General features: G+C 45.5%; 1 protein-coding gene across 1 annotated transcript in view; it reads right to left on the reverse strand.

Moving 5' to 3' along the window:
• The window catches only part of KCTD19 (potassium channel tetramerization domain containing 19), a 580,310-nt gene that overhangs the window by 102,240 nt on the left and 453,256 nt on the right, over positions 1-24,814 (reverse strand). The window contains exon 14 of the mRNA XM_030205019.1: positions 423-599. Within this exon, the coding sequence (XP_030060879.1) occupies positions 423-599 (177 nt within the window). The remainder of the gene's footprint in view (positions 1-422; positions 600-24,814) is intronic.

Below are 24,814 nucleotides of genomic sequence, written 5' to 3' on the forward strand. Positions count from 1 at the left end.
TATGAACTCAACGCAATTCATTACCATAATGGACCAATGAGGACAAATGGTTTGGTAGTCTGTATGTTTACATTTATATACATAGGAAAAAATTGGAAAGCCCACCTTCTGATGGTCCAAAAATCAATTTAAAAGGTTTTTTTACAGGGATCTCTTCTGTATTTGAGATATATTTCTAAATTGGCAGCTATATCATACATGTCAGCAAATACATATGCACTCCTGTAGGTTTTTTTTTTTTTAGAAAAGGCTCTGTATCAGCAGAGCTTTTCTAAAATATTGTGGAACTGACCATGTCCTGACCTGGACATCTCAATTCTGATCTATATATAATGGTCCTTATAGGACTGTAGAAATAATTTTGAAAAAAAAATGCTGTTGCTTTGTATAAGATTTCTTTTACAGTATGGATTTTTTTTTACCTTTTAGATTTTGTTGGGTACCCAGACTGACCAGTTTTACTGTGTAGATAACACTGTCTTCAAAGGAAAGGCAAGAACCTTCAGCTCCAACAAGTGATGGATGCTCTACTTTAAGGATAAAGCCTGTGCTACCAAGATCTTCCATTGCAAGGCTGCTTTCTTCTATGGTTATTTTTTCTGCAAGACAAAAGCATTTATTTATTTTCAAATTTGCATACCAGGTTACTGTTTATTTTGCACTTGATATGCCACCTTTCTAGACAAAACTCAAAGCAGATTACAATCTTAATAAAACAGTAGGTCATAAAGGTAGAAAATAACTACAATATAATGATAGGACAGATCAGAGAGGAAGATAGAAAAACATCTACTGGAAGTAATATTGGGGCTGCTCCCCACCCCCTCCATTCCCCAGTCAGATTAGAAATTTCAGGAAATGCTAAGGAATAAAGATGAGAATGCAGGGATGCCTGAAGTTGGAGATAAGAGATGTCAGCTCTGAGTACTACAGGCAAAGAATTCTAAAGGGAGGTGCAGTAACAGGTATTGTTTCAAGACTGCAGTTCATGAATCACACCAGTGGATACACTCTTAATCATCAGAAAGATGCAGAAAAGACCATTATTCCACAACTTTCTGGAAATACCTACAAGCCTTTATTATGCATATAAAAGAGGTTCCCTTGTGGCTGCAGTCTTGTTGCCCAACTTAATTCTGATAACAAAGCAAGTGCAAAGTGCTGCATGTGGGAAAGAGGAACCCAAACTATAGCTACATGATGCAAGGTTACACATTAGGAGTCACCTAGAAAAGGATCTAGGTGTCATCGTTAATGAAACCGTCTGCTCAGTGTGTAGCTGTGGCGAAGAAAGCAAATAGAATGTTAGGTATTATTAGGAAAGGAATGGAAAACAAAAAGTGAGGATGTTATAATGCTTTGTATCACTCCATGGTGCGACCGCACCTTGATTACTGTGTGCAATTCTGGTCACCGCATCTCAAAAAAGATATAGTGGAATTAGAAAAGGTACAGAGAAGGGTGATGCAAATGATAAAATGGATGGGACGAATTCCCTATGAGGAAAGGCTGAAGTGGCTAGGGTTCTTCAGCTTGGAGAAAAGACGGCTGAGGGAAGATATGATAGAGCTATATAAAATAACGAGTGGAGTGGAACAGGTAGATGCGAATCGCTTGTTTACTCTTTCCAAAAGTACTGGGACAAGGGGGCACGCAATGAAGCTTCAAAGTAGTAAACTTAAAACAAATCAGAGAAAATATTTCTTCACTCAATGTGTAATTAAACTCTGGAATTTGTTGCCAGAGAATGCGGTAAAAGCAGTTAGCTTTGCAGTGTACTAGGCTGCATTTGGTGCTATTCTTTGAAAAAAATTTGACAGGAATTAGAGAATAAAGTATTTTATTACTCACCAGCACAGGATCAGATATCAGTAGCAAGTTGTGGAAAAATAATAGCAAACTTACAAAATCTAACATCTTACTGTCATACAGCAGAGAGAAAGAACAGAAAGAAAGGAAGAATGAATGAAAGAAAGATTCTTAGCTATAAAGAATTAGTTTTTACGAGGGGGATAAAGTACATCCCCTTCAGAAAAAATAGACAATGGGAGGATATGAAACTCTTAGCAGCATGGCTATTTTTCAGAGTTTCTTTGTCTATAGCATACTTTTATAGGCCTGTGGTCAGCTTTCACTTCTCCTCTACCCTGGACCAATCATAGGTGCTGCATATGTGCTGGAGACTTGTAATTGGTTCTGTCATATGTACAGGAGGCTTGCAATTTGTGTCCTTGCCACACCTCTTCTCAGTAAATTACATTTGTAACAATTATACCAGGCAGCTGAGTTGCCCTGGTAATAGGAGGCCTTATCAGAGTTTGTGATCAGCCAGAAATTCCTTCATGTGGCTGATAGTAAAAGAAAGATGGGGGATGGGATGTAATGCAGCATACCTGAAGTAGAACATTATAGTTAAAAATGTATAATGGGGTTTCAAAAAGGTTTGAATATCTTCCTAAAAGAAAAGCCCATAAGCCATTATTAAGATGGGAAAATCCATTGCTTATTTCTAGGATAGGCAGTTTAACATGTATTGTACTGTTTTGAGATATTTCCAGGTACTCGTGACCTGGATTGGCCACTGTTGGACCTTATGCTCTTATATTCTTAATGGGGAAGAATAATTCTAAAAGCAAAGGTGGGAAGGATTGTGTGTCTGAAACTGCTGTTTTCAGAGAAATGCCATTGCTTTTTCTGAAGATTAGCAGGTTCACCTAGTCGCATAAATGGGATCACTATGGGTTGTGGTCAACAAACTAATAAAGGAAAACAATGGGGGGGGAGGGGGTGCCAGTGAGCTCTTGACTAATATGGATGTCCGATTTGATCTCTCTCCTCTAAAGCTGATAATCATCCCATACAATAGAACAACACTCTTTCAACTCCCCAAAAAAACCTGTACTTCATCCAAGGTATGTCTGCATTGAACTCACAAAAAATGTACTCTCCAAATGAACAAGCATGACTCACTGACCCCTAAAAAATGGCACAGGGTAAGTGCCCTCAAACCTTGACTGACTCTATGTTGGAAGAGCAACGTGTGCTTAGGGAATTATTTTCTAAGCACTTTGAAACAACCTGTGAACTAAAAGCCAATGTGGCAGCGATGACATTGTCAATGTCTGCTGTGCTGTCCAAACAAGAATGGAAGATCTGGCATGCCATGTAGATCAAACGAAACTCCAACTTGCTCAACACCAAGATTCCTCGTCAAAACATTAGAATCAGAACTAGAGGATCTATGTAATTGTTCATGGCAAAATAATATTAGAATTCTGGGCTTAAAGGAAGGCCTCAAAGAATCAAACATGATTGATTGCTTGTCAAAATGGATTCCGGCTTTACTCAATATCACCTTCGACCCACTGCTGGAATTCGAGTGTGCGCTCCATGCGCCATCACATGCAAGACAGGGTCAGCCACATCCGAAACCAGAAATTGCTAAATTGTTGTGGTTTCATTGTGCTTTACAAATTCTAATGACAGCCCGCACAAGCACCAGTCTAGAATTATAAAGGGAAAAATGTCCTTGTACCTGATCTGGCTAAAACTTCTCAATATCCTCATCAGAAAAGACACATACAGCTTCAACACTACAATTTATAGAAAACCTACTGACAAAAATCATTTTCTCCACTTCCAAAGCTACCATAACAGAAACCTCAAAGAGAATCTTCCTTTCTCTCAGTTCTTGCGATTAAGGAGAGTATGCAGTTATCACATTGATTTTGAAAACCAAGTGGCACCGATGGCTAAGAGATTTCGCGAGAGGGAATACCCAGAAGAGTGCATCTCAAAGGGTATCAGAAAAGCTATGGCCTCAGATAAGGATGAATTGCTCACTTGACATAAGGAACGAAGAGAACCAGACATCGTATGTAGCTTGAAATTTTCCAACTACTCTAATGATATAAAGAGGATCCTACGCAAGCACTGGCATATCTTGGAAGGTCATCCCTGTTTTCAGAACAAATGGTGGCTCATACATGCAGTAGGTATGTTAAGGAGATTCTGGCACCCTCAGCACTCCCTGTCAGACCATCATTTAGTGGACACCGACCCTGTGGCTCTTGCTCTGTATGTTCATCTGCACTGACCACTTCTATTTTTATTCATCCAAGGACGGGGAAGCAGTATCCCCTTAGACATTCCTCCGACTGTAACGGAGGATGGTGTTTATCTTATCATCTACCCCTGTGAACTCATTTATGTAGGCAAAACCATCAGAAAAGTCAAAACAAGAATGATTGAGACCAGGAGTAACCTTAGGAGACAGAACATACAGCCCCATTGCACCCTGGTCCACAAGATTGTTCACGGGGAAGCCCCGGCCTATATGTCAGACCTTATAGACTTGCCTACCAGAAACGCAAAGAGATCAGCATGCACATTCCTCAATCTCCACTACCCTAACTGCAAAGGGCTAAAATATAAATCCATATACGCAACCAGGTTTTCATACATCTGCATGCAGCTATGGAACGCACTACCAAAGGCCATAAAAAGCACGCAAGACCTATCTTCCGAAGGCTACTGAAAACAGATCTGTTCAAGAAGGTATACCATAAACATCCATCTTAAATACTAATAATAAGACCTTACACAACCTAGACATACTTGAAATCTTATCACTTGACTGATATTAATGAACTACCACTACCACTTTAATCCTCATGTCGAATATGGTCTTTCCATAGCAGATGACCTAATGTATGTTACAACCCAATTTATTACCCAGTACCTTCATGCATTACCATAATGTATACTCCCTTACCATGTATATATGTACATAATATATATTTATACCATGATCTGTTCCATGCATGTTATGTTCCATGTTGTAAACGGGCCTGCTGCTCCAGTATGGGGGGAGGAAGCAGCCTCCCGCGAATAGCCAGGACTTCACAAAACTGCCACCAGGAAATACTTCAAAAACATTCCTTTATTTTACAGATTCATAAACAAAACTTCAGAGTAGAGACTTGCTTCTCAGGCAGGGCTGTTCTGCCTTGCTTAGTACATCAGCCAATTACACAAAGACTTTGCCCCCTTCCCTGAGGGGAATGCAATAGTCCTTTGGAAATCCCTGCTTTTTTGGTCCCAGTCAGTAGCAAACAAATATTACTTGTCCCACAAGCAGGATTTCCCCTCAAGACAGTGTTAATCACCCAGCAGCCTTTACTTTCAGGAGGTTCAATACTTTTGGACAGTAGCGTGCCTAGGGTAGTTGACACCCGGGGCCGGTCATTTTTTAACACCCCCCTCCAAAATCCAGTACTAGGCATACCGAGAATACAAAACACTCAGAACCTATAGAGCAATTCTACCATACCATAAGCAGTCATTTCTATGAGTCACACAAGGAAAAGGAAAGCATCTTAAACACTACAGTGAGCACTAGAACATCAATTCACCTATTGTAAAACGAAACCAGACAGAATAGTACAGATCGTCGATCCTGCACAGTCAATGCCAACTGAAAGCAATGTCTTTTTCACAAACACAGATACACCCTAATCCACTATAGAATAAGTAATCATAAACTTTCCATTTAGACAAAAATTAAACTGAACCCCCAAGATGCCAGATTCTGCATACAATGCAACGCCACAGAAACAGAAAATGTCCCCTAGTACTGTGCAAAATATAAAGACAGCAGATGTAAATTTGAAAAAAAACTAACAAATACCAATCACCACTTTACAAATTAACAAATAGAAATAAAACAAATATAGAAAATAAAATACCATTTTATTGGACTAATACATTTAGCTGTCAGAGGCCAAAACCTTCTTCCTCAGGTCAATACAGTATAGTGTGTTACAGTGTCCTAACCTGACCTGAGGAAGGGGGTTTTGTTCTCCGAAAGTTAGTCAAAATTTATTAAAATTAGTCCAATAAAAAGATTACCTTATTTACATGTTCTATTATAAACATTTATTAACACAGCTACAATACTACTTTATCCTAAAGCAAAAAAAAAAAAATATATATATATTTTATTTACAGTTTGTTGTCTCTGGTTTCTGCTTTCCTCTTCTTTTCACTGTCTGCCTTCCATCCAGCATCCGTCTTTGTTCTTTCTCTGCCATCCAGTGTCTGCCCTCTCTGCTGTCCCCGCCATCCAATGTCTGCCCTCTCTCCCTGCCCTTTCCATTCACTGTCTGCCCTCTCTCTCTCCCCCTTCCATTCACTGTCTGCCCTCCCTCTCCCCCCCCATCCATCCATCCAGGGTCTGCCCTCCCCTCTCCCCCCATCCATCTAGGGTCTGCCCTCCCTCTCCCCCCCATCCATCCATCCATCCATCCATCCATCCATCGTCTGTCCCCTCTCTCTCTGCCCCTTTTTTCAGCCACCAGTTCCAGCCCTCTTATCCCACCTGCCCCTAGTTCTAGTCCCAGCCCACATCTCCCACTTGCCCCCCCTTTTCAGTCCCACTATCCCACCAGTCCGCAGTTTCAGCCCCAGCCCTTTTTTCGCTCACCAGTCCTGAGCTTCAGCCCCAGCCACTTCTCCCTGTCCCCTTTTCAGCCCCCAGTCCCCCCAGTTTCTGTCCCTGCCCCCTTTCAGCCCCCAGTTCCAGTACTAGCCCCCTTATCCCACCTACCCTCCTTTTCAGCCCCAGACCCATTTTCCCACCAGCCCCAGGCATGGCTCCCATTTTCTCGCATGGCCCCTTCCCCACCCCCCTTCTCCCCACTTCTCCCATCTGAGATCCCCCTCCCCACCCCAGTCCCCTTCTCCCATCTGAGACCCCCCACCCCCCTTCTCCCCTCTGAGACCCCCCCCACCCCCCTTTTCCCATCTGAGATCCCCCTCCCCACCCCAGCCCCCCTCCTCAGTCCCCTTCTCCCATTTGAAAACCCCCTCCCCAGTTCCCTTCTCCCATTTGAAAACCCCCTCCCCAGTCCTCCTCTCCCATCTAAGCCCCCACAACTCGACCCACCTGCCACCTTCGTGGAGAGACGACAGCCCTCGTCTCCTGCCTCCATCCTGCTGTGCCTTAAAGAAAAATCTGAAAAGCAGCATGGCAGGCATGCTTCGTGTCTGCCCTGCCTGCTTGTAAAAGAAAGCAGCAAATCTCGTCGACGTCGCGATGTTGCGTCGGGTCTTCCCTCACTGGGTCCCACCTCCCCGAGGGCGGGACCCAGTGAAGGAAAACCCAACGCGACATCATGACGTCGACGAGGAGGTTTGCCGGCGCTTTCTTTTACAAGCAGGCAGGGCAGACACAAAGCATGCCTGCCATGCTGCTTTTCAGATTTTTCTTTAAGGCACAGCAGGATGGAGGCAGGAGACCCGGGCTGCCTGTAGTGCCGACGGAGCACCTCCTCACCCACTGACACCCGGGGCGGACCGCCCCCACCCCCCCCTTGGTACACCACTGCTTTTGGGACTTCCTTCCACCCAAGGTATTTCAGCCTGCTTCAGTTCTTTAGGGACCTGTCTTGCCCAAGGATTTACAGCCTGCACTGCTCCTCTTCTCCTGAACTGAACCCCTCTTCCCACCAGGCAGCCCTCCTTCATAAACAAGCCTTCCAACTTCAGAGGTTCTCACAATAATCAGGTTTCAAAACAGGTTAGTAATTCCACCACCACTCAGGGTTTCCCCAAAAGAAAACTAGGCTTCTCTACTTAAGCAGGGTTTAAACCAAAATAAATTCCCAAAACCATGTAGGTTTCCAAACCTTCAGGGGATGCCTTCCTCAGCTCTCAAGCTCCCATTCCGTTCTGCTTTCTTCCCCTGCTCAGGCTGATTAATTCCCTCTTCCATCCAATCCTCCTCCTGCTTCTCAGCCCACCCCTCCCTATTACAGGTGGGCAGCATGATACTGATTGCGGGTCCAGGGGAACTGGCTCCTTCATTCACCTTCCCTCTTGTGGTCAGAGACGGTATATGGCCAGCTTGCCTATCCCCTGGGATCTCACTGCTAGGACTGGAAATGCATTCTGGGATATGTAGTTCATGGTATTGCTGCATCACTCTATACATCGGGGATGTAGCCTTGTCACAATGTATATTACCATGTAGGTATGCACCTGAATGCAATACCATTTGTAATTCTGTTACCCGGAAATGGCATCTGCCATTACGGCAAACGTAAGCCACATTGAGCCTGCAAATTGGTGGGAAAATGTGGGCTACAAATAAATAAATAAAGTACAACACTGCATCGACTGTTCCGACAATTTCTCTGATCTTAGGTTTTTGGTTTGAAGTTGATTAAAGCATCATGGCGGGGAACTGATATAAAAACTCTATTACAAGAACAAAGATTCATTTTTGAACTGAACACGGTTTCCCCTGCTGGACTAAATTCGGAAATTCATCTGTCTGGTTTTTTATAAGACTATTTTCATCAAAGCACTCTGCAGACCACTTTTTGATGATAGTTATATGAAAACAAATGCTGAGCTTCACAGCCACCTAATTGATATTGAGGAAAGTACTGGAAATACAGAATAAGCAATCTCTGGTTTGATAGCCTTTTTGGACATGAGTTCTCATCACTATTGTCATGTCAATTATTCAATCACGAAAAACAATACACACATACATTTGATTTACTTGCTCTACTTTTTGCCGTATTTATATATTTATATACCTATATTTTACTTTGGTTTATTACTTGTTTTATATATGTTATTGGAATATTGTCTTTGCGAGTTCTGTATTGTTCTTACATAAGTTTGGCCATATACATAAGCTTTCACATACATATGTTTTATCCCTATTTTATTTTCTGTATTTACATTTATACATATTTACATATGTTACTGTACAATGTGTAAACATTGACAAGTTTTTTAAACATATGATTTATGCTACATCTTATTCCTACATATACATACATATGGGTTTTTGTATAATCAGTATGTGATTATAGGTTTCTATCTATATATGTGTTTATATTCAAAGTACATAGCAATCTAACTCACATGTGCACCACACATTTCTTTCAGATTTATTATTGTCCGATATAAAGAACTCACTACGCATGCACCCTCTATTGGCGGTTTTTTCACCAACGGCGTTTTATAGTTTGTACGGACAATCAGCATATTCTGGATAAATTAAAGAGTTTTTGAGTTTGCATGCAGCACAAGCGAATATGGGACAATACACTCATGCCACAGTGTGGTGGAGCTCTTTTTGCACAATGCATGTGAGGGCATAAGGTACATGCTGTTTGACTTATCTAATTGCTTCACAGTATAGCTTATGCAGTTTATTTGTCCGGTTTGGATTACATGCAGCACTGACAGAATTGTGACGGACATTTTGTTTAGGCTTCTGTTCATGGTGTCGTAAGGCACCTTAAGGCTGTTTTCTTTCAATCTTTAATACTGAAGGACGTTCTTCGTTTCTGTGATGATGCACTTCCATGATATTATACCGCATGTAAGTTTTGCTTGGTCCGTCCTGTTATGTTTCATTAAGCACTCACTACAATCTTGCGATACTATACCGCATGTAGGTTTTACTTCGTCCGTCCTGTTATGTTTCATTAAGCACTCATTGCAATCTTATCTTGTATTTATTGCACTGACATATTGTATGACATTGGGTTGTAGTGCACTTCCATGGTATTGCATATAAACATAGATGTAGAATAATTCATTTTTTTATAAGGAATTTTTTTAAATTAATATATATGGCTTCTTAAAAGTTTTTTTTGTGTTCTCTCTCTCACATTAGGAAATATACCCTGATTGTTTGATTGATCTCATACGTTTATACCTATAGGTATCTCTTTGGTAAGACTGTTTACCACTGAAATTTTGTCTGAACAATATGTCCTTTTGTGGTGTATATATATATATATATATATATATATATATATATATATATATATATATATATATATATATATTTGTCCTTTTGTGTAAGATATACAAATTTATTACTGTGTCCACATATGTGATGTTATTTGATATTGACATTTTTTGATGAATATATTCATGTGTTTCTATCTTAGATCCCTGAAGCAGGCGTTTGTACGCCGAAACACGGCCCATGTCGGGTCATCTTTCAGAATAAAGGATTACATTTTTCTCTTTTCTGAAGGCCTGGTGTTTGCTTTTTTTGTTTCTGTTGATTTTTGTATGCTGTTACCCTCTCTTTTGTGACTTTGACTTGCTAAAACTACAGCCAGAAAGAAAAGTCTTTCCTCAATCCAGAAGAGGTGCTGTGAGAAAAGTTTCAGAGAAGGAGATATCTTCATTGGTAAGAATTTGTTGGGAAATTGTTAGAGAAAGGTATATTTAGAATTAAATAGGTAACCTCAGGGACCTTATTTTTGAGTTATTCTCCTCACTTAGGGGTCCTTTTACAAAGGTTCGGTAAAAGGTGGCCTGTGGTAGTGTGGACGCGTCTTTTGGGCGCGCACTGGGCTACTTTTTACCATGGCTGGGAAAAAATAATTCTTTTTGAATAATCATTTTTATTGTTAAACATATACAAATACAACATCTGCTTTAATATAGGCTACATTATTATGCACCTTTTTCCATTCAGTCTCGTATGCACATGTTAACATTTCTTATGGATCTTTTGTCTAATATATTCCCAACTAAACCCAACCCCCCATCCCCCCCCCTTACGATGGTGCTGGTTCCTGAGATTGCATCTGTTCGTATGGCTGCCATATTCTGTTAAAGGATTCTATTTTACCTTTCTTCAGCGCTGTTAATTTAGACATATGGTGCAAATAGTCCACTTTCTGAAGTATCACCTGCATTCCTGGAAGAGTCTTTTGCTTCCATGATCTGGCCAGAGCTAGTTTTGCTGCTGTGAAGAACTGCGTTGCCAGTCTGTGGTGTGCAGCCTTTATTACTGGTGGTTTGAAGTGAAGCAAGCATTGTTCTATTGTGCAGGGGTAGTCCCTCTTCAATATATGATTTACCTGTTTGGTAACTGCGTTCCAATATTCTTGCACTTTAGGACAGTCCCACCAAATATGCATGAATGTCCCTCTTGCCCCACATGCCCTCCAACAATCCGCCGACACCCCTGTGAACATGCGCTGCAACCTATCTGGTGTATAGTACCACCAGTAAAATATTTTGTACCCATTCTCTATCATTGCTTGTGCCAGGGATGGTTTAAACAGGTACCTAAATCCTCTTGTCCAGGTCTCCCTTGTGTATGTGTTATGTAGTACTGACTCCCATCTATTAATATAGTATGCTTGTGGATCCGCTCTTTGCAACAGAGCCAAATATAATCGTGTAATACTTCCTTTCCCTCCCCCCCTTTTTCAATGCTTCCTCTAGTGCTGTTTCTGTCATATCCAATTCTTCCCATACTTTTGTTCTGACATAGTGCCGCACACCAGTGAAATTCCTGGCCTGGATGGCACCCGGGGCGGAACGCCGATGCGCCACCCCCCCCCCCCCCCCGCTAGATGACACCTCCCCTCCCTCCGGCGAAATGACCCCCCCCGGGTGCACGCCACGGCGTGCGCCTGCTCCTCCGAGTTCGCTAAACTTTATTTGTTTGTGGCAGCTCCCTCTGCCCCGGGGAGCAAACTCGGAGGAACACGCCAAGGCACCCCCCCCAGCGGCGTGCACCCGAGGCGGACCACCCCCACCGCCCCCCCCCCCCTTGGTACGCCACTGCCGCACACAACAATAGTACACCTGGTCTCTAGCTGACAACCCAAACTCCTCTTGCAGGCTCTCAAAACTAACCATCTCTTCTTTATCCTTCAACTGCCCCAGAGTATATAAACCCACTCGTGCCCATTCCTGATAAACCTTCTCTGTTGCCCCCAACCGAAACCCCAGAGCTCTGCTTATAGCAGTCTTCAAAAAAATATTCACGTTCCGGGAACCATTTCTTCCTTATTTTATACCAGGTGGTGAGCGGATGCTTCATGCCCCATGGGAGTCTACGTATTTCTGCCAATAGTTCCTTCCCGGGAAGCCACAACACATCTCCCAGAGATCGCGTTCCCATCCATGCCCTTTCCCAGTGTAACCATTTCTTAGTAGTGAAAGGGTTCCAATCTGCCAACACCCGCAACTGGGCTGCTTGATAATAGAGGAAGAAATTTGGAACTCCCATCCCACCCTTTCTATATGGTTGGTACATGACTGCACGCCTTACCCGCGGTGGCCTCTTCCTCCAAATGTATGCAAATATCTTTCTGTGCAGATGTGTGAAGAAGCTATGGAGTATTGGTATCGGCAATGCCATAAATAGATACAGCAGCTTTGGGAGCAGCATCATTTTTACTGCGTGTATCCGCCCCATCCACGAAATATTCAACCCCTCCCATCTATCCAAATCCGCCATTAATTCCAGTACCTTTGGCGGGAAATTACTCCTATATAGCTCCTCTAAGTTCCGTGTTATTTGTACCCCCAAGTATTTGAGGGATTTCATAGCCCAGGCAAAGGGGACTGCTTGCCGTAGTTGTGGTATATCTTGTGTGGGTATCGTTAGGTTCAGTATCTCTGACTTAGTGTAGTTAACCTTAAATCCTGACAGTGCCACGTATCTCTCCAGTACCTCCATTAGTTTCTTTATTGATTGCTCTGGCTGGGTTATAGTTAGTAAAATATCGTCAGCAAATAACATTAGCTTGTGCTCTCTCTTCCCTCTCACTACTCCCCTTATTTCCAAGTTCGCCCTCACTGCACGTGCCAGCGGTTCTATAGACAAGGCGAACAATAGGGGCGAGACCGCACAGCCTTGCCTGGTTCCCCTATGGAGCTCTATTGTTTTAGTATATGCCCCATTAATTTTCAAGGTTGCCAGGGGAGCTTGGTATAATAATTGTAACCAGTGCCGATACTTTCCCCCCACCCCCACTTTATGCAGCGTGGCAAAGAGAAATTGCCACTCCACACGATCAAAGGCTTTCTTGGCATCGATCGCCACCAATACTGCCTGTTTTTGCTCATCTTTCACTTGCTGTATCATATGGAGTAGGCATCTAATGTTATCAAATGCCTGTCTCCCCGTTATGAATCCTGCCTGATCTTCATGGATTAGTTTGGGCATAACCTTTTGCAGCCGTCTCGCTAAGATTTTTGTAAATATTTTATAATCAACATTAAGAAGCGAGATTGGCCTATATGACCCACACTGTTGTGGATCCTTTCCTGGTTTTAATATTAAGGTTATTGCTGCGAGTCGCCAGGATCGCGGGAGCTCCTTATCCCGTTCAAATGAGTTGAAAAGCCTTAACAGCAAAGGTGCCAATATTGAGGCGAACAGTTTGTAAAATCTCGTGGGATACCTATCTGGTCCCGGAGCCTTGGCATGTGGGAGAGCCGAGATGGCCCACTTGATATCATCTAGCGATATGGGTTCTGACAACATCTCTCTTTCTCCCTGCGTTAGGGCCGGCATATCCATCTCCTCTACATATGCCTCCATCTCTGATTGTGGGATTGCCCGCTCTGACTCATATAGTTGGGAGTAATATTCACAAAATACCTCTTGTATTTGCTCTATATCCCTTACAATTTGCCCCGCCTGATTAGTAATGCTACTGATATTATTACGATGAGCTTGTTTCTTGAGCTTATTAGCCAACAGCCTACTTGCTTTATCCCCGAATTCAAAATATTCTTGCTTAGCTTGCTGCAGCCAGCTTGCAATATCTGCCAGCTGCAGGTCGTCAAGCTGCAATCTACTTTTATGGAGTTGCTCCGATGCTTGTTTATCCATCGGGTTCGATTTATGTGTCTTTTCTATCGTTTTAATGGCATCTCTTAATTTTGCCTCTTGCTCTTCCCTTTCTTTACCCAGATGGACCCGCAGCGCTATCAAGTGTCCCCTCATAACCACCTTTAGTCCCTCCCATAAGCTCGCAGGGTGGATCCCCCCCCCACATCATTAAACTCCAGATACTCTCTTAGGTGTTTCTCTATCATTGGGATATTTTTGGGCTCTTTCAGTATCGCCTCATCCAGTCGCCAATAACGTGTGCCCCCCAGCTTCCTTCCTATCCCCACCTCCAATACCACCGGAGCATGATCTGACCAAGTTCGTGGCTCTATACTGACTCCTTGCAGGGAAGCCTCTATTGTCCCATCCCCCAGCCATAAGTCTATTCGTGAGTATGAGTTGTGGGTAGCTGAGTAATAGGTATAGTCCTTCTCTTGTGGGTGAGTGATCCTCCAGAGATCCTTCAGCCCCCATCTTGCCATAAATTTTTCCCATCTCTAATCTGTCCTTATTGGCATAAGCCACCTGTCTGTTCGAATTATCCAGAGCTGGATTTACTGTGAGATTAAAATCTTCTCCCAGTATCAGGTTACCCTGCATACAGTATGTCTCTGGAGTAGGTGCTCTATTTCCCCAAAAAAGCCCCCCTGTCCCTCATTAGGTGCATAAATAGTTAGGAAAGTATACGTCTTGCCATATAGAGTAGCTATTACCAGACGATATCCCCCCCCCCCCTTGTCAGGCACGCTTTTAATTATTTGCCAAGGAATAGCATCTGAGAAGCCAATCAGCACCCCTCTCTTTTTTTGAGGGAGTGCATTCGTAGAGTGTATAATTATTGGGTATCTCCTATGCATTATCAACTTTTCATAACATTTTTTCAGATGGGTCTCCTGTATCATAATAACATCAGCTTTCAACCGTTCCATATCTTTAAACATTCGCTTGTGCTTCATTGGGGAGTTAAGGCCTTTAACATTTAATGTAATGCATCTAAACATACTTCAGGTTTTGTAACAGAAATAATACTCCCAGAAACCCATTTGACGCTAGGTCCCCAGACCCCCCCCCCCCCCCCACCCACAACCAAACTGTTATCCCAACACCATCTATATATTGAACAGACATACAGTATAGAATAATATCCCCTCCCACCCCCCCTTCCTGCCCACAACATTGAGATCCTCCCTTACACCGCTCCAGAGAGGTATCTAATAGAGAGAGGAGTGATGTACCCTCAGAACTCCCTTCCCGTCTCAAACTAACAGCATAATGCTAAATAAATGCTCACTAAACCCAACAGTGTAATACCATAGCAATTGTTTGTTTACTCTCTTACTCAAAGAAATACTTTTAACCAGTTATCACTATACTAATAAATCAGCAAAATAATATAAATCCATTCACGTAGGCTTTCCATCTGCCTTTTGCCTTTGTAGGCGCTTGTGACCTTTCTCCACTCGCTGCCACTGCGGTCGCGCAGGCAGGGAAGTCGCTCTGGTGGCTTTTGATGTTGCTGGTGGCTTTTTAGCAATTTCCTCGGGTATAATCTGTTGCACCTCCCCAACCGGTTTCACTTGATGTAGGCGGCCATCTTTATAGAAAACCAGAGCGAACAGATGTCGCCAACGGTATTTAATTCCAAGTTCACGGAGCTTATAGGTAATAGGCTTCAATTCAGCTCTATGTTTCAGAGTAGCCAGTGCTAAATCTTGGTACACTTCAATGTTATACGTATCCCACTTAACATTTTGCGTTTTTCGGGCCGCTTGCAGTATCTGCTCTTTAATCTTAAAGTTCTGAAAACAAGCTATAAGATCTTTAGAAAGATTTCCTCGGGCAGGCCCGAAGGCTCTATGGGCTCACTCTAAATGAATCTCTTGAGGATCTTTCGATGTTCCCGCCGTAGCAAGCAGCGAGCTGGCGATCTTCTGCACTGTGGTCTCACAATCTTGATAGAGCGGAGTTTCTGGCAAACCGCGGAAGCGCAGGTTGCGCCTCCGGCTCCGATTCTCGAGATCTTCTATTTTATCTGTAAGTTGCTGAACTTCCACTTGCGTGTCGGCGAATCTGCGGTTCATTGTGCAGAATTCCTCTGCTTGTTTGTCAATTCTATTTTCAATGTCCTCCACTCTGGCTCCTAGCTCATGGATCTCACCGCGGAGGTCCGCCCCCAGGGTCATCAGTTCATCATGGACCATCTTGAGATCTTGCCGTATTTCTTGGAGCCATTCCTTAAATTCAGAAAAAGGCACCGCTTCTGCCACTTTGGGATCTGGCTGAGATCCGAAGAAATCTTTCGGGGATGATTCCCCGGATCGCGGGGCCTGTCTCGAAGCTTCCAGCGTTGGACTTACCACGCGACTCGCAGTGGTGCCGGAGAAGCCGTATTGTGAGAGATCCGATTGTCGGTTCATCATTTCAAGCCTTACAGTTATTGCTCCAGGTGATCCCACCAAGATTCTCCAAATTATCGCACTGTTGGCTGCCTATGATAATAGATATTCGCTTTTTCGCTATGAAGGGAGCAGGAGCTCTTCTTTCAGGCCACCATTACCTTCGGTGACGTCACTTCCTCCCAGCGGAAAAAATCATTTTTTAATAGGCCGAGAAATGGGCATGCACAAAAATTAAAACTAGCGCTCACCTATTTACAGCCTGAGTCCTTTCCGCCAGCTATTGACTTAGCGATAAGGGCTCACATGCTACCTGTGCGGTAGCCATGCAGCGCGTGCCAACATGACCGTGCTGCTGATTACTGCTGGGAATGCCCCCCATGGTAGAAAATAGAAAAATATATTCTATTGCGGGATTCGGCGCTCACCAAACTTGGAATTACCACAAGGCTTATTTTATAGCTTTGGAAAATGACTGACTGTTAAGCACACTGTGATCATCATCACAAGTCCAGGTGAGGAATTTTTAATTTGAAATGAACTCTTGCAGTGTGTGAGGAATATGAGCGAGAGAGGGAGAGTGAAGGCACATGGAGGAACGAGGAGGCTCGAGAAAGAGGGAGACTGGGTTGAGAAAGGAAGGAGTCTTTTCCCCTGGGGGATTGGAGAAAAGGAAAAGACTACAATTCCCAGCAGCCCCTGAGTAGGTCCCAAGGTAAAAACAGGGACTTCAATCTCCAACAGCCCCCAGAGGAGGTCAGGAGAAGGGCAAGAGAAGGCAGTTGGAAAAACCTGTCCCAGAGAGCCAGGATGAGGGAAGGAGTTTTGAACCTGCCCAATCAAGTGAATGGAGAGCACCTGAGTAATGGGTGTGGAGAGGAACCTATGGACTGGCAAGGGGAAGAAAAGGGGGGTGAACTAGAGCAAGAGGAGCCGATGGAGATTGCTGCTCTGACTAAACTGGAAGGAAAGGAGGTGAAACAGGAGAGGGCTGCTCGGGAGGAGAGCCTGGTAGAAGACGGGAAAAGACAGCTAACCCATGAGGGGAGCTGAGAACAGGTTTACCACGTAAGGGTCATGCGGGTGGGGGCCAGGGTATAATGCTGTCCTGGTTGGGGAGGGACCCTTGCCACTCTCCCTAGGTTGATTTCTTTTGAAAGGGAGAGAGGAGGAGTGGTGGTTTTGGGCATAACTGCTATACATGAACTGCTGGGAGTTTGAACCCTTTCTGAACTACTGTGTTTGGGGAATTATTTTGCATAACTGCTTACATGAACTGCTGGGGAGTTTGAACCCTTTTTGATCTACCGTGTTTGGAGAATTGCTTTGTGTAACTCCTACACATGAACTTCTGGGGAGTTTGAACCCTTTTTGATCTACCGTGTTTGGAGAATTGCTTTACATAACTGCTACACATGAACTGCTGGGGAGTTTGAACCATGTTTTGATCTACTGTGTTTGGAGAATTACTTTGCATAACTGCTACACATGAACTGCTGAGATTTTGGAACCTTTTGGGTTTTTTTGTTTTGTTTTGTTTTGAATACTATGCTGTTGAACTGCTATGCTTCTTGAGAAATGTTGTGGTGGGAACTACCTTTGGAGGAGCAGTTGAAACAATGGGATTACAATAAAGTATAATGATCTGACCTTGTGGATTTCCGTGTGCTCGTGAGCAGTGGATTACAGCACACAGCTCAGCTAAAGGGCTGACGGACTCAAGAGTCTCCCAGTGCAGGAGACTTTTCCAAGAGTCTCCCAGTGGTGGAGACCTTACAAGTGCCAAACTGCATATTTTGCATTATGTCTAGGAGGTGGTTTGGTTGCAAGTTAACCACCCAATTCCTTATGGTAGTGTGAAGTATATGAGCAGAGTTGGAGGTTCCAGCTCTGTAGAGCTTTAGGACACTTCCATTTGAATAAATTTCTAGCATTCAACAGAACCACACTTTTTGGAGCTTCAGTATGACACCACTTGGCTTCATGTTTATTACTGATGCTTCTTTTTTTCTCGAGAGGCATAGTACTGGTTGTTTCTTCGTTTTATTGCTCCCCTCACATGGATGAAGTTCACTCTTTTTGATGTGGCCTGATGTGGCTTATAAATGTTACTTACGTTATGACTTCCTCACAGTTCTTTGTGTACTTTTCACTGGATATTTGTTTTACTGTTACATATGTTCTGACAGATTTAACACTATTTTTCAATTAATAGCATTTATACTTTTCCCCTCTTTTACATTTCATTCACACTTATCTGTGGCACATCATGCTTATTATCATTTACCCAGGTTGCTCATTTACATAATCTCCTTTTGTTGTTTCAGATCTCCTATAGTATTTCAGTCCTTGAAGACAGACTAATTTGTGACTGTCATTTCTATAGTATAATACATTTAAGAGGTTAGTTGTTTATTTTGTGCGCTTTGTTTTTTTATATATACTGTGGGAAAGAATAGCAAAGGTATCCCTGGAAGACCCCTAAGCTTAGCAATAGAAACAAGAAAAGGGGAGGGGAGAGTAAACCTCAGCCTAGGGACAGCCTTCAAGGGAGAGAGGATCCTGGGAGACAGAGGTATGCCCCTCAGCCCAATAGAGGGGAGGAAGTAGAAGAGAGGACATTGAGACAGGAAGGGGAGGATCTTGAGCCCATGGACCCTGAACAAACCCCTTTTAAACCAGATGAAAGCTCAATAGAGATGAAAGTGAAGGAGACAAACTGCCAGGAGACTGAGGGGCCCTTTTATTAAGCTGCGTAGGCACCTGTGCATGCCCAACGTGCGCCAATTCAGAACTACCGCCTGGCTACCGCGTGGTGGTAATTTCATTTTCTACACATGCCAGAAAATTTCTGGTGCGTGGTGCTAACTGGGCGGTTAATGTGTGAGACCTTACCGCTAAGTCAATAGGTGGTGGTAAGGCCTCAGGTCCAAAATGGATGTGCGCCAATTTTCATTTTGCCACACGTCCATTTTTGGCCAAGAAAAAAAGACTTTTTTTGCAGGTGCGCTTAAAAATGAACCTAGGCACATCCAATATACCCTTCTACACCAGTGCAGACCACTTTTCGGCGTACCTTAGTAAAAGGACCCCTGAAGGAGCAGAAGACCCATTGAACTCATGGAGTTGAGTGTGTGAGCATTATCTTGCTATTTTGATTTTTTTTTTTTTGTAAAGAAAACCCAGCTGGAAGATTTTAGTTGAAAGGGTCAACCACAGCTGCGGGTGGATCCAATGTGCTTACAAACAGTGGGAGGAAGAAGGACTACACAGCCTTGGCAAGAACCTGAAAAGCCAAGGTTGTATTTTTGTTGAACCCTGTGCCTTTTAATATTTGGGGTTTGAACAAGAGCGATAAGAAAAAGACATTGAATTTTTGTTTCTCCATTGAAAGACTCCTAAGGAAGTGAAAAGAAGAAAAGGAGATGGGGTTGAGGGTGAAAGGGGACACCCTAGTGGTGTAATGACTGAACTGAGTACTGCATAAATAAATAGCTGCTGAAGATAAAGCAGTGTTTTGTGGAATTTTGTTTTCCTTTTGCCTTTTTGTGTTTTGAATGAACTGTGTCACTGTGGGAAGTTCTGACAACTACAGTGGTGACCTCCTCAGGGGAGTGGGCGCAAGAGCTGGAAAAGAGTAACCAGAGTGTTGAACTTGAAGAAGCCTTAGGTGGCATTGCATCAAGGCTGGACAAATTTCTACAAAATCTTGAAATTTCAAAGTTGACAACAGTGGACTTACAAAAACAGCTTTGCTGGGTTCAAGCTATATTTTGCAACAACACCTTGATAAGTTCTAAACTTTTAGGTAAAGCTCAAATTCTCCATTGATACAAGACAAAAATGTAAGTGTGTAATGCGCTATTTATTTATTTTTAATATTATTAATAATACTAATTATTATTATTATTATTATTAACCTAGGGGGTCTTTTACAAAGCAACGGTAAGCCCAATGCAGGCTTACTGCTCGCTAATCCAGAACTACCGGCAGCCCAACACGGCCTCTGGCGGTTGTTCCAGCTGGAGCGCATTCCGTTTCTGGCACTCTGGCAATTTTTTTTCTGTAGTGCGGCGCTAACCTGGGGTAATTGGGCATCGCCATGCACTGCCCGGTTACCACCAGGTTACCGTGGAAGCCCTTACCGCCACCTCAATGGGTGGCGGTACGTGCTCCCTGCCACATGGCCACATGGTAAGGGTTATCTTACTGGTTGGTCATTTTTTTTCAGGCACTTTACCTGCTGTGGTAAAAAGGGCCCTGGTGCACAGGAAAAATGGCCCCTGCCGCTACCGCAGGGCCCTTTTTCCAGCAGCATAGTAAAAGGACCCCCAAGTAAGGTAAAATTATGTATAATCATACCTGATAATTTTCTTTCCATTAATCATAGCTGATCAATCCATAGACTGGTGGGTTGTGTCCATCTACCAGCAGGTGGAGATAGAGAGCAAACTTTTGCCTCCCTATATGTGGTCATGTGCTGCCGGAAACTCCTCAGTATGTCGATATCAAAGCTCCATCCGCAGGACTCAGCACTTAGAGAATTACACCCACAAAGGGACACTCTGCCCAGCTCACCACCGCCGAAACGGGGGAGGGGAATTAACCCAGCTCATCCCCACACAAGTGGGGGAGGGGAATCCGTCCAGCTCATCCCCGCGGAGCGGGGGAGGGACACCACACCCGCCGATGCGGGGGGATCTGGCTTATCCTGCAACCGCAACCGCGGGAGGAGCTGACTGACCCTAACACCGCCGAAGCGGGAGGGGTACAAAGCTGCCCTACAGCCGCACGAAGCGGGAGGGAGTGCCGGCAGAATTTTAAGTCTCAATCCAGCCCCGTAAAACGGAGGGGAGAGGAATGCAGCAGCTCACTGTAACACAAACTCGTCTTAACTCTTGAAGAATCCAAGTGAAAAAACTTGAACACGAAGTCTTTCTGAAGTAACTGAAGACTAAACTTGAACCTGAAATGCAACCAGAATAAAAACAGTACAGATATCTGGGAGGGGCTATGGATTGATCAGCTATGATTAATGGAAAGAAAATTATCAGGTATGATTATACATAATTTTACCTTCCATATCATCAAGCTGATCAATCCATAGACTGGTGGGATGTACCGAAGCAGTACTCACCCAGGGCGGGACATAGAAATCCCTGACCTCAACACTGAAGCTCCAAACCGGGCCTCCGCCCGTGCAGCCACAGTCAAACGGTAATGCTTGGAGAATGTATGAGCCGAAGCCCAAGTTGCCGCCTTGCATATCTCTTCCAAGGAGACGGATCCGGCCTCTGCCATCGAGGTCGCCTGAGCTCTCGTGGAGTGAGCCTTCAGCTGGATAGGCGGCACCTTCCCTGCGGCCACATAAGCCGCTGCAATGGCTTCCTTGACCCATCTTGCCACTGTAGGCTTAGCAGCCTGCAGACCCTTACGAGGACCTGCAAACAGGACAAACAGATGATCCGATTTCCGGAAATCATTGGTCACTTCCAAGTATCTGATGATGACTCGTCTCACATCCAGATATTTAAGAGCAGAGTACTCCTCTGGGTAGTCCTCCCTACGAAAGGAAGGGAGACATAGCTGCTGATTCACATGGAAGCGAGAAACAATCTTGGGCAGGAAGGAAGGCACTGTGCGAATAGTCACTCCTGCCTCAGTGAACTGTAGAAAAGGCTCTCGACATGAGAGCGCCTGGAGCTCGGAAACTCTTCTGGCTGAAGTGATAGCCACCAAAAAGACTGCTTTCAACGTCAGGTCTTTCAGAGATGCCCTTGACAAGGGTTCAAACGGCGGCTTCTGCAATGCTCTTAGCACCAGGTTGAGATTCCACGCAGGCACCACTGAGTGCAGAGGAGGGCGCAGGTGATTAACCCCCTTGAGAAAGCGCACCACATCTGGCTGCGAAGCCAGGGAAGCACCCTTCAGGCGGCCCCTGAAGCAAGCCAGAGCCGCTACCTGGACCTTAAGGGAACTGAGCGACAGGCCTTTGTCCAGACCTTCTTGCAGGAACGTCAACACTGAAGAAATTGGAGCAGTGAAAGGAGAAAGAGAGCCTGCTTCACACCACGCTGCAAAGATACGCCAAACCCTGGCGTAAGCAGTAGAAGTAGAGCGCTTCCTCGCTCTCAGCATAGTGGCGATGACCTTGTCTGAGAAGCCCTTCTTCCTCAGACGCTGCCGCTCAATAGCCAGGCCGTAAGACCAAAGGGGGAGGGATCCTCCATCACCACGGGACCCTGATGTAACAGGCCCTGCTCCACTGGCAACCGCAGAGGATCGTCGACTGAGAGCCTGATCAAGTCCGCATACCAGGGACGCCTGGGCCAATCCGGACCCACCAGGATTATCCTGCCGGGATGCTTTGCCACCCGGTCTAGTACCCTGCCCAACATGGGCCAGGGCGGGAACACATAGAGAAGCTCTTGTGTCGGCCATTGTTGGAGAAGAGCATCTACTCCCAGGGATCGAGGGTCCCGTCCTCTGCTGAAGAAGCGCGGCACTTGGCAATTGGCCGATGACGCCATCAGATCTAGGCCCGGCTGGCCCCAGCGCTTCGTGATGTCCAAGAACGCCTGAGCAGATAGCTGCCACTCTCCGGGCTCCAAGGTATGGCGACTGAGAAAGTCCGCCTTGACATTCATGACTCCGGCAATGTGGGCCGCTGACAGCTGTTCCAGGTTCGCTTCCGCCCACTGGCATAGACTCATAGCTTCCTTGGCTAGAGGGGCGCTCTTGGTACCTCCCTGGCGGTTGACATAGGCCACAGCCGTGGCATTGTCCGACAGGACCCGTACAGGCTTGAACACCAGTACCGGGATGAACTCCAAAAGCGCCAACTGAATGGCTCTGAGTTCCAGGAGGTTGATAGACCACTTTGCCTCTGCAGGAGACCAGAGCCCCTGCGCTGTCCTTCCCAAGCAGTGGGCTCCCCAGCCCGATAACGAGGCGTCCGTCGTGACGACAATCCACTCTGGGGACACCAGAGGCATTCCCGCAGACAACTTGTCTGTCTGCATCCACCAGCTCAGCGCCTTGCGCACTGCTGGATCCAAGGGAAGACGCACCGCATAATCCTCCGACATCGGAGTCCAGCGCTGCAGCAGAGAGTGTTGTAGTGGTCTCATATGAGCCCTGGCCCAGGGCACTACTTCCATCGTGGCCGTCATAGAGCCCAACAGCTGCACATAGTCCCAAGCCCGAAGAGGAGAGGCTACTAGGAACTGGTCCACCTGAGCCTGAAGCTTGACAATCCGATTGTCTGGCAGGAACACTCTGCCCACTTGGGTGTCGAATCGAACTCCCAGATACTCCAGGGACTGAGTCGGGCGCAGCTGGCTCTTCTCCCAGTTGATGATCCATCCCAGGGAGCTCAAAAGAGCAACTACCCGGTCCACAGCTTTGCCGCACTCTGCATAAGAGGGGGCTCGGATCAACCAGTCGTCCAGATAAGGATGGACTTGTACTCCTTCCTTTCGCAGGAAGGCCGCTATGACCACCATTACCTTGGAAAAGGTCCGCGGAGCAGTAGCCAACCCGAACGGGAGGGCTCTGAACTGGAAGTGTCGGCCCAGGACTGCAAAACGCAGAAAGCGTTGATGAGGAGGCCAGATGGGAATATGCAGGTACGCTTCCTTGATGTCCAAGGATGCCAGGAACTCCCCTGCCTTCACTGCCGCTATAACAGAGCGGAGAGTCTCCATGCGAAAGTGCCGCACTTTCAAGGCCCGATTGACCCCTTTGAGGTCGAGGATAGGCCGGACAGAACCTCCTTTCTTTGGTACCACAAAGTAAATGGAGTAACGCCCCTTGCCAAGCTGACTTTCTGGCACCGGAACGACCGCACCCAGGCGGATCAGATTGTCCAAAGTCTGCTGCACTGCCACAGCTTTGACCGGAGACTTGCAGGGAGAGAGTACAAACCCGTCTCTTAAGGGTCGGCAGAACTCTAGCTTGTAGCCGTCTCTGATGACTTCCAGCACCCAAGCGTCTGAAGTTATTGTGGTCCACTCGCCCAGAAACGAGGACAGCCGTCCTCCAATCTGCACTGGGGCGTGGACCAATACCCCGTCATTGGGTACGAGACCCTGGGGGAGGACCGGAGGGAGCACCTCCGGGACAGGCGGTCTCTGCGAAAGGAATGCTGCTTGGGGGAGAAATTCCTCTTAAAGGAAGAGGGGGCAGAAGCACCCGACCTGCCCGGGCGGTACCGACGGGCTTCCTGAAACCGTCCTCTGGAGGTACCGGGACGAGCACTAGCCCGAGCCCTGACCTCCGGTAACTTCTTGCCCTTAGACGTGCCGAGATCAGTCACGATTTTGTCCAGCTCGACCCCAAAGAGCAGCTTGCCTTTAAAAGGCAATCTAGCCAGGCGGGATTTTGAGGCGTGGTCAGCAGACCAATGTTTCAGCCAAAGCCACCGCCGCGCAGAGACAGTCTGAGCCATGCCTTTAGCTGAGGCTCTCAAGACATCATACAGCAAGTCTGCCAAATAGGCTAAGCCCGATTCCAGGGCTGGCCAATCATTCCTCAAGAAATGATCCGAGGGGGAAGCCCGCTGCACCATAGTCAGGCACGCCCTGGCCACATAGGAGCCGCAAACTGAGGCCTGCAAACTTAAAGCAGCCGCCTCAAAGGACGACCTTAAGGCCGCCTCCAATCTCCTGTCTTGGGCGTCCTTTAGGGCCGTGCCACCTTCCACCGGCAATGCCGTTTTCTTAGTCACCGCAGT

Source organism: Microcaecilia unicolor, chromosome 5 (genome assembly GCF_901765095.1).
Source record: "Microcaecilia unicolor chromosome 5, aMicUni1.1, whole genome shotgun sequence".
Taxonomy (NCBI): domain Eukaryota; kingdom Metazoa; phylum Chordata; class Amphibia; order Gymnophiona; family Siphonopidae; genus Microcaecilia; species Microcaecilia unicolor.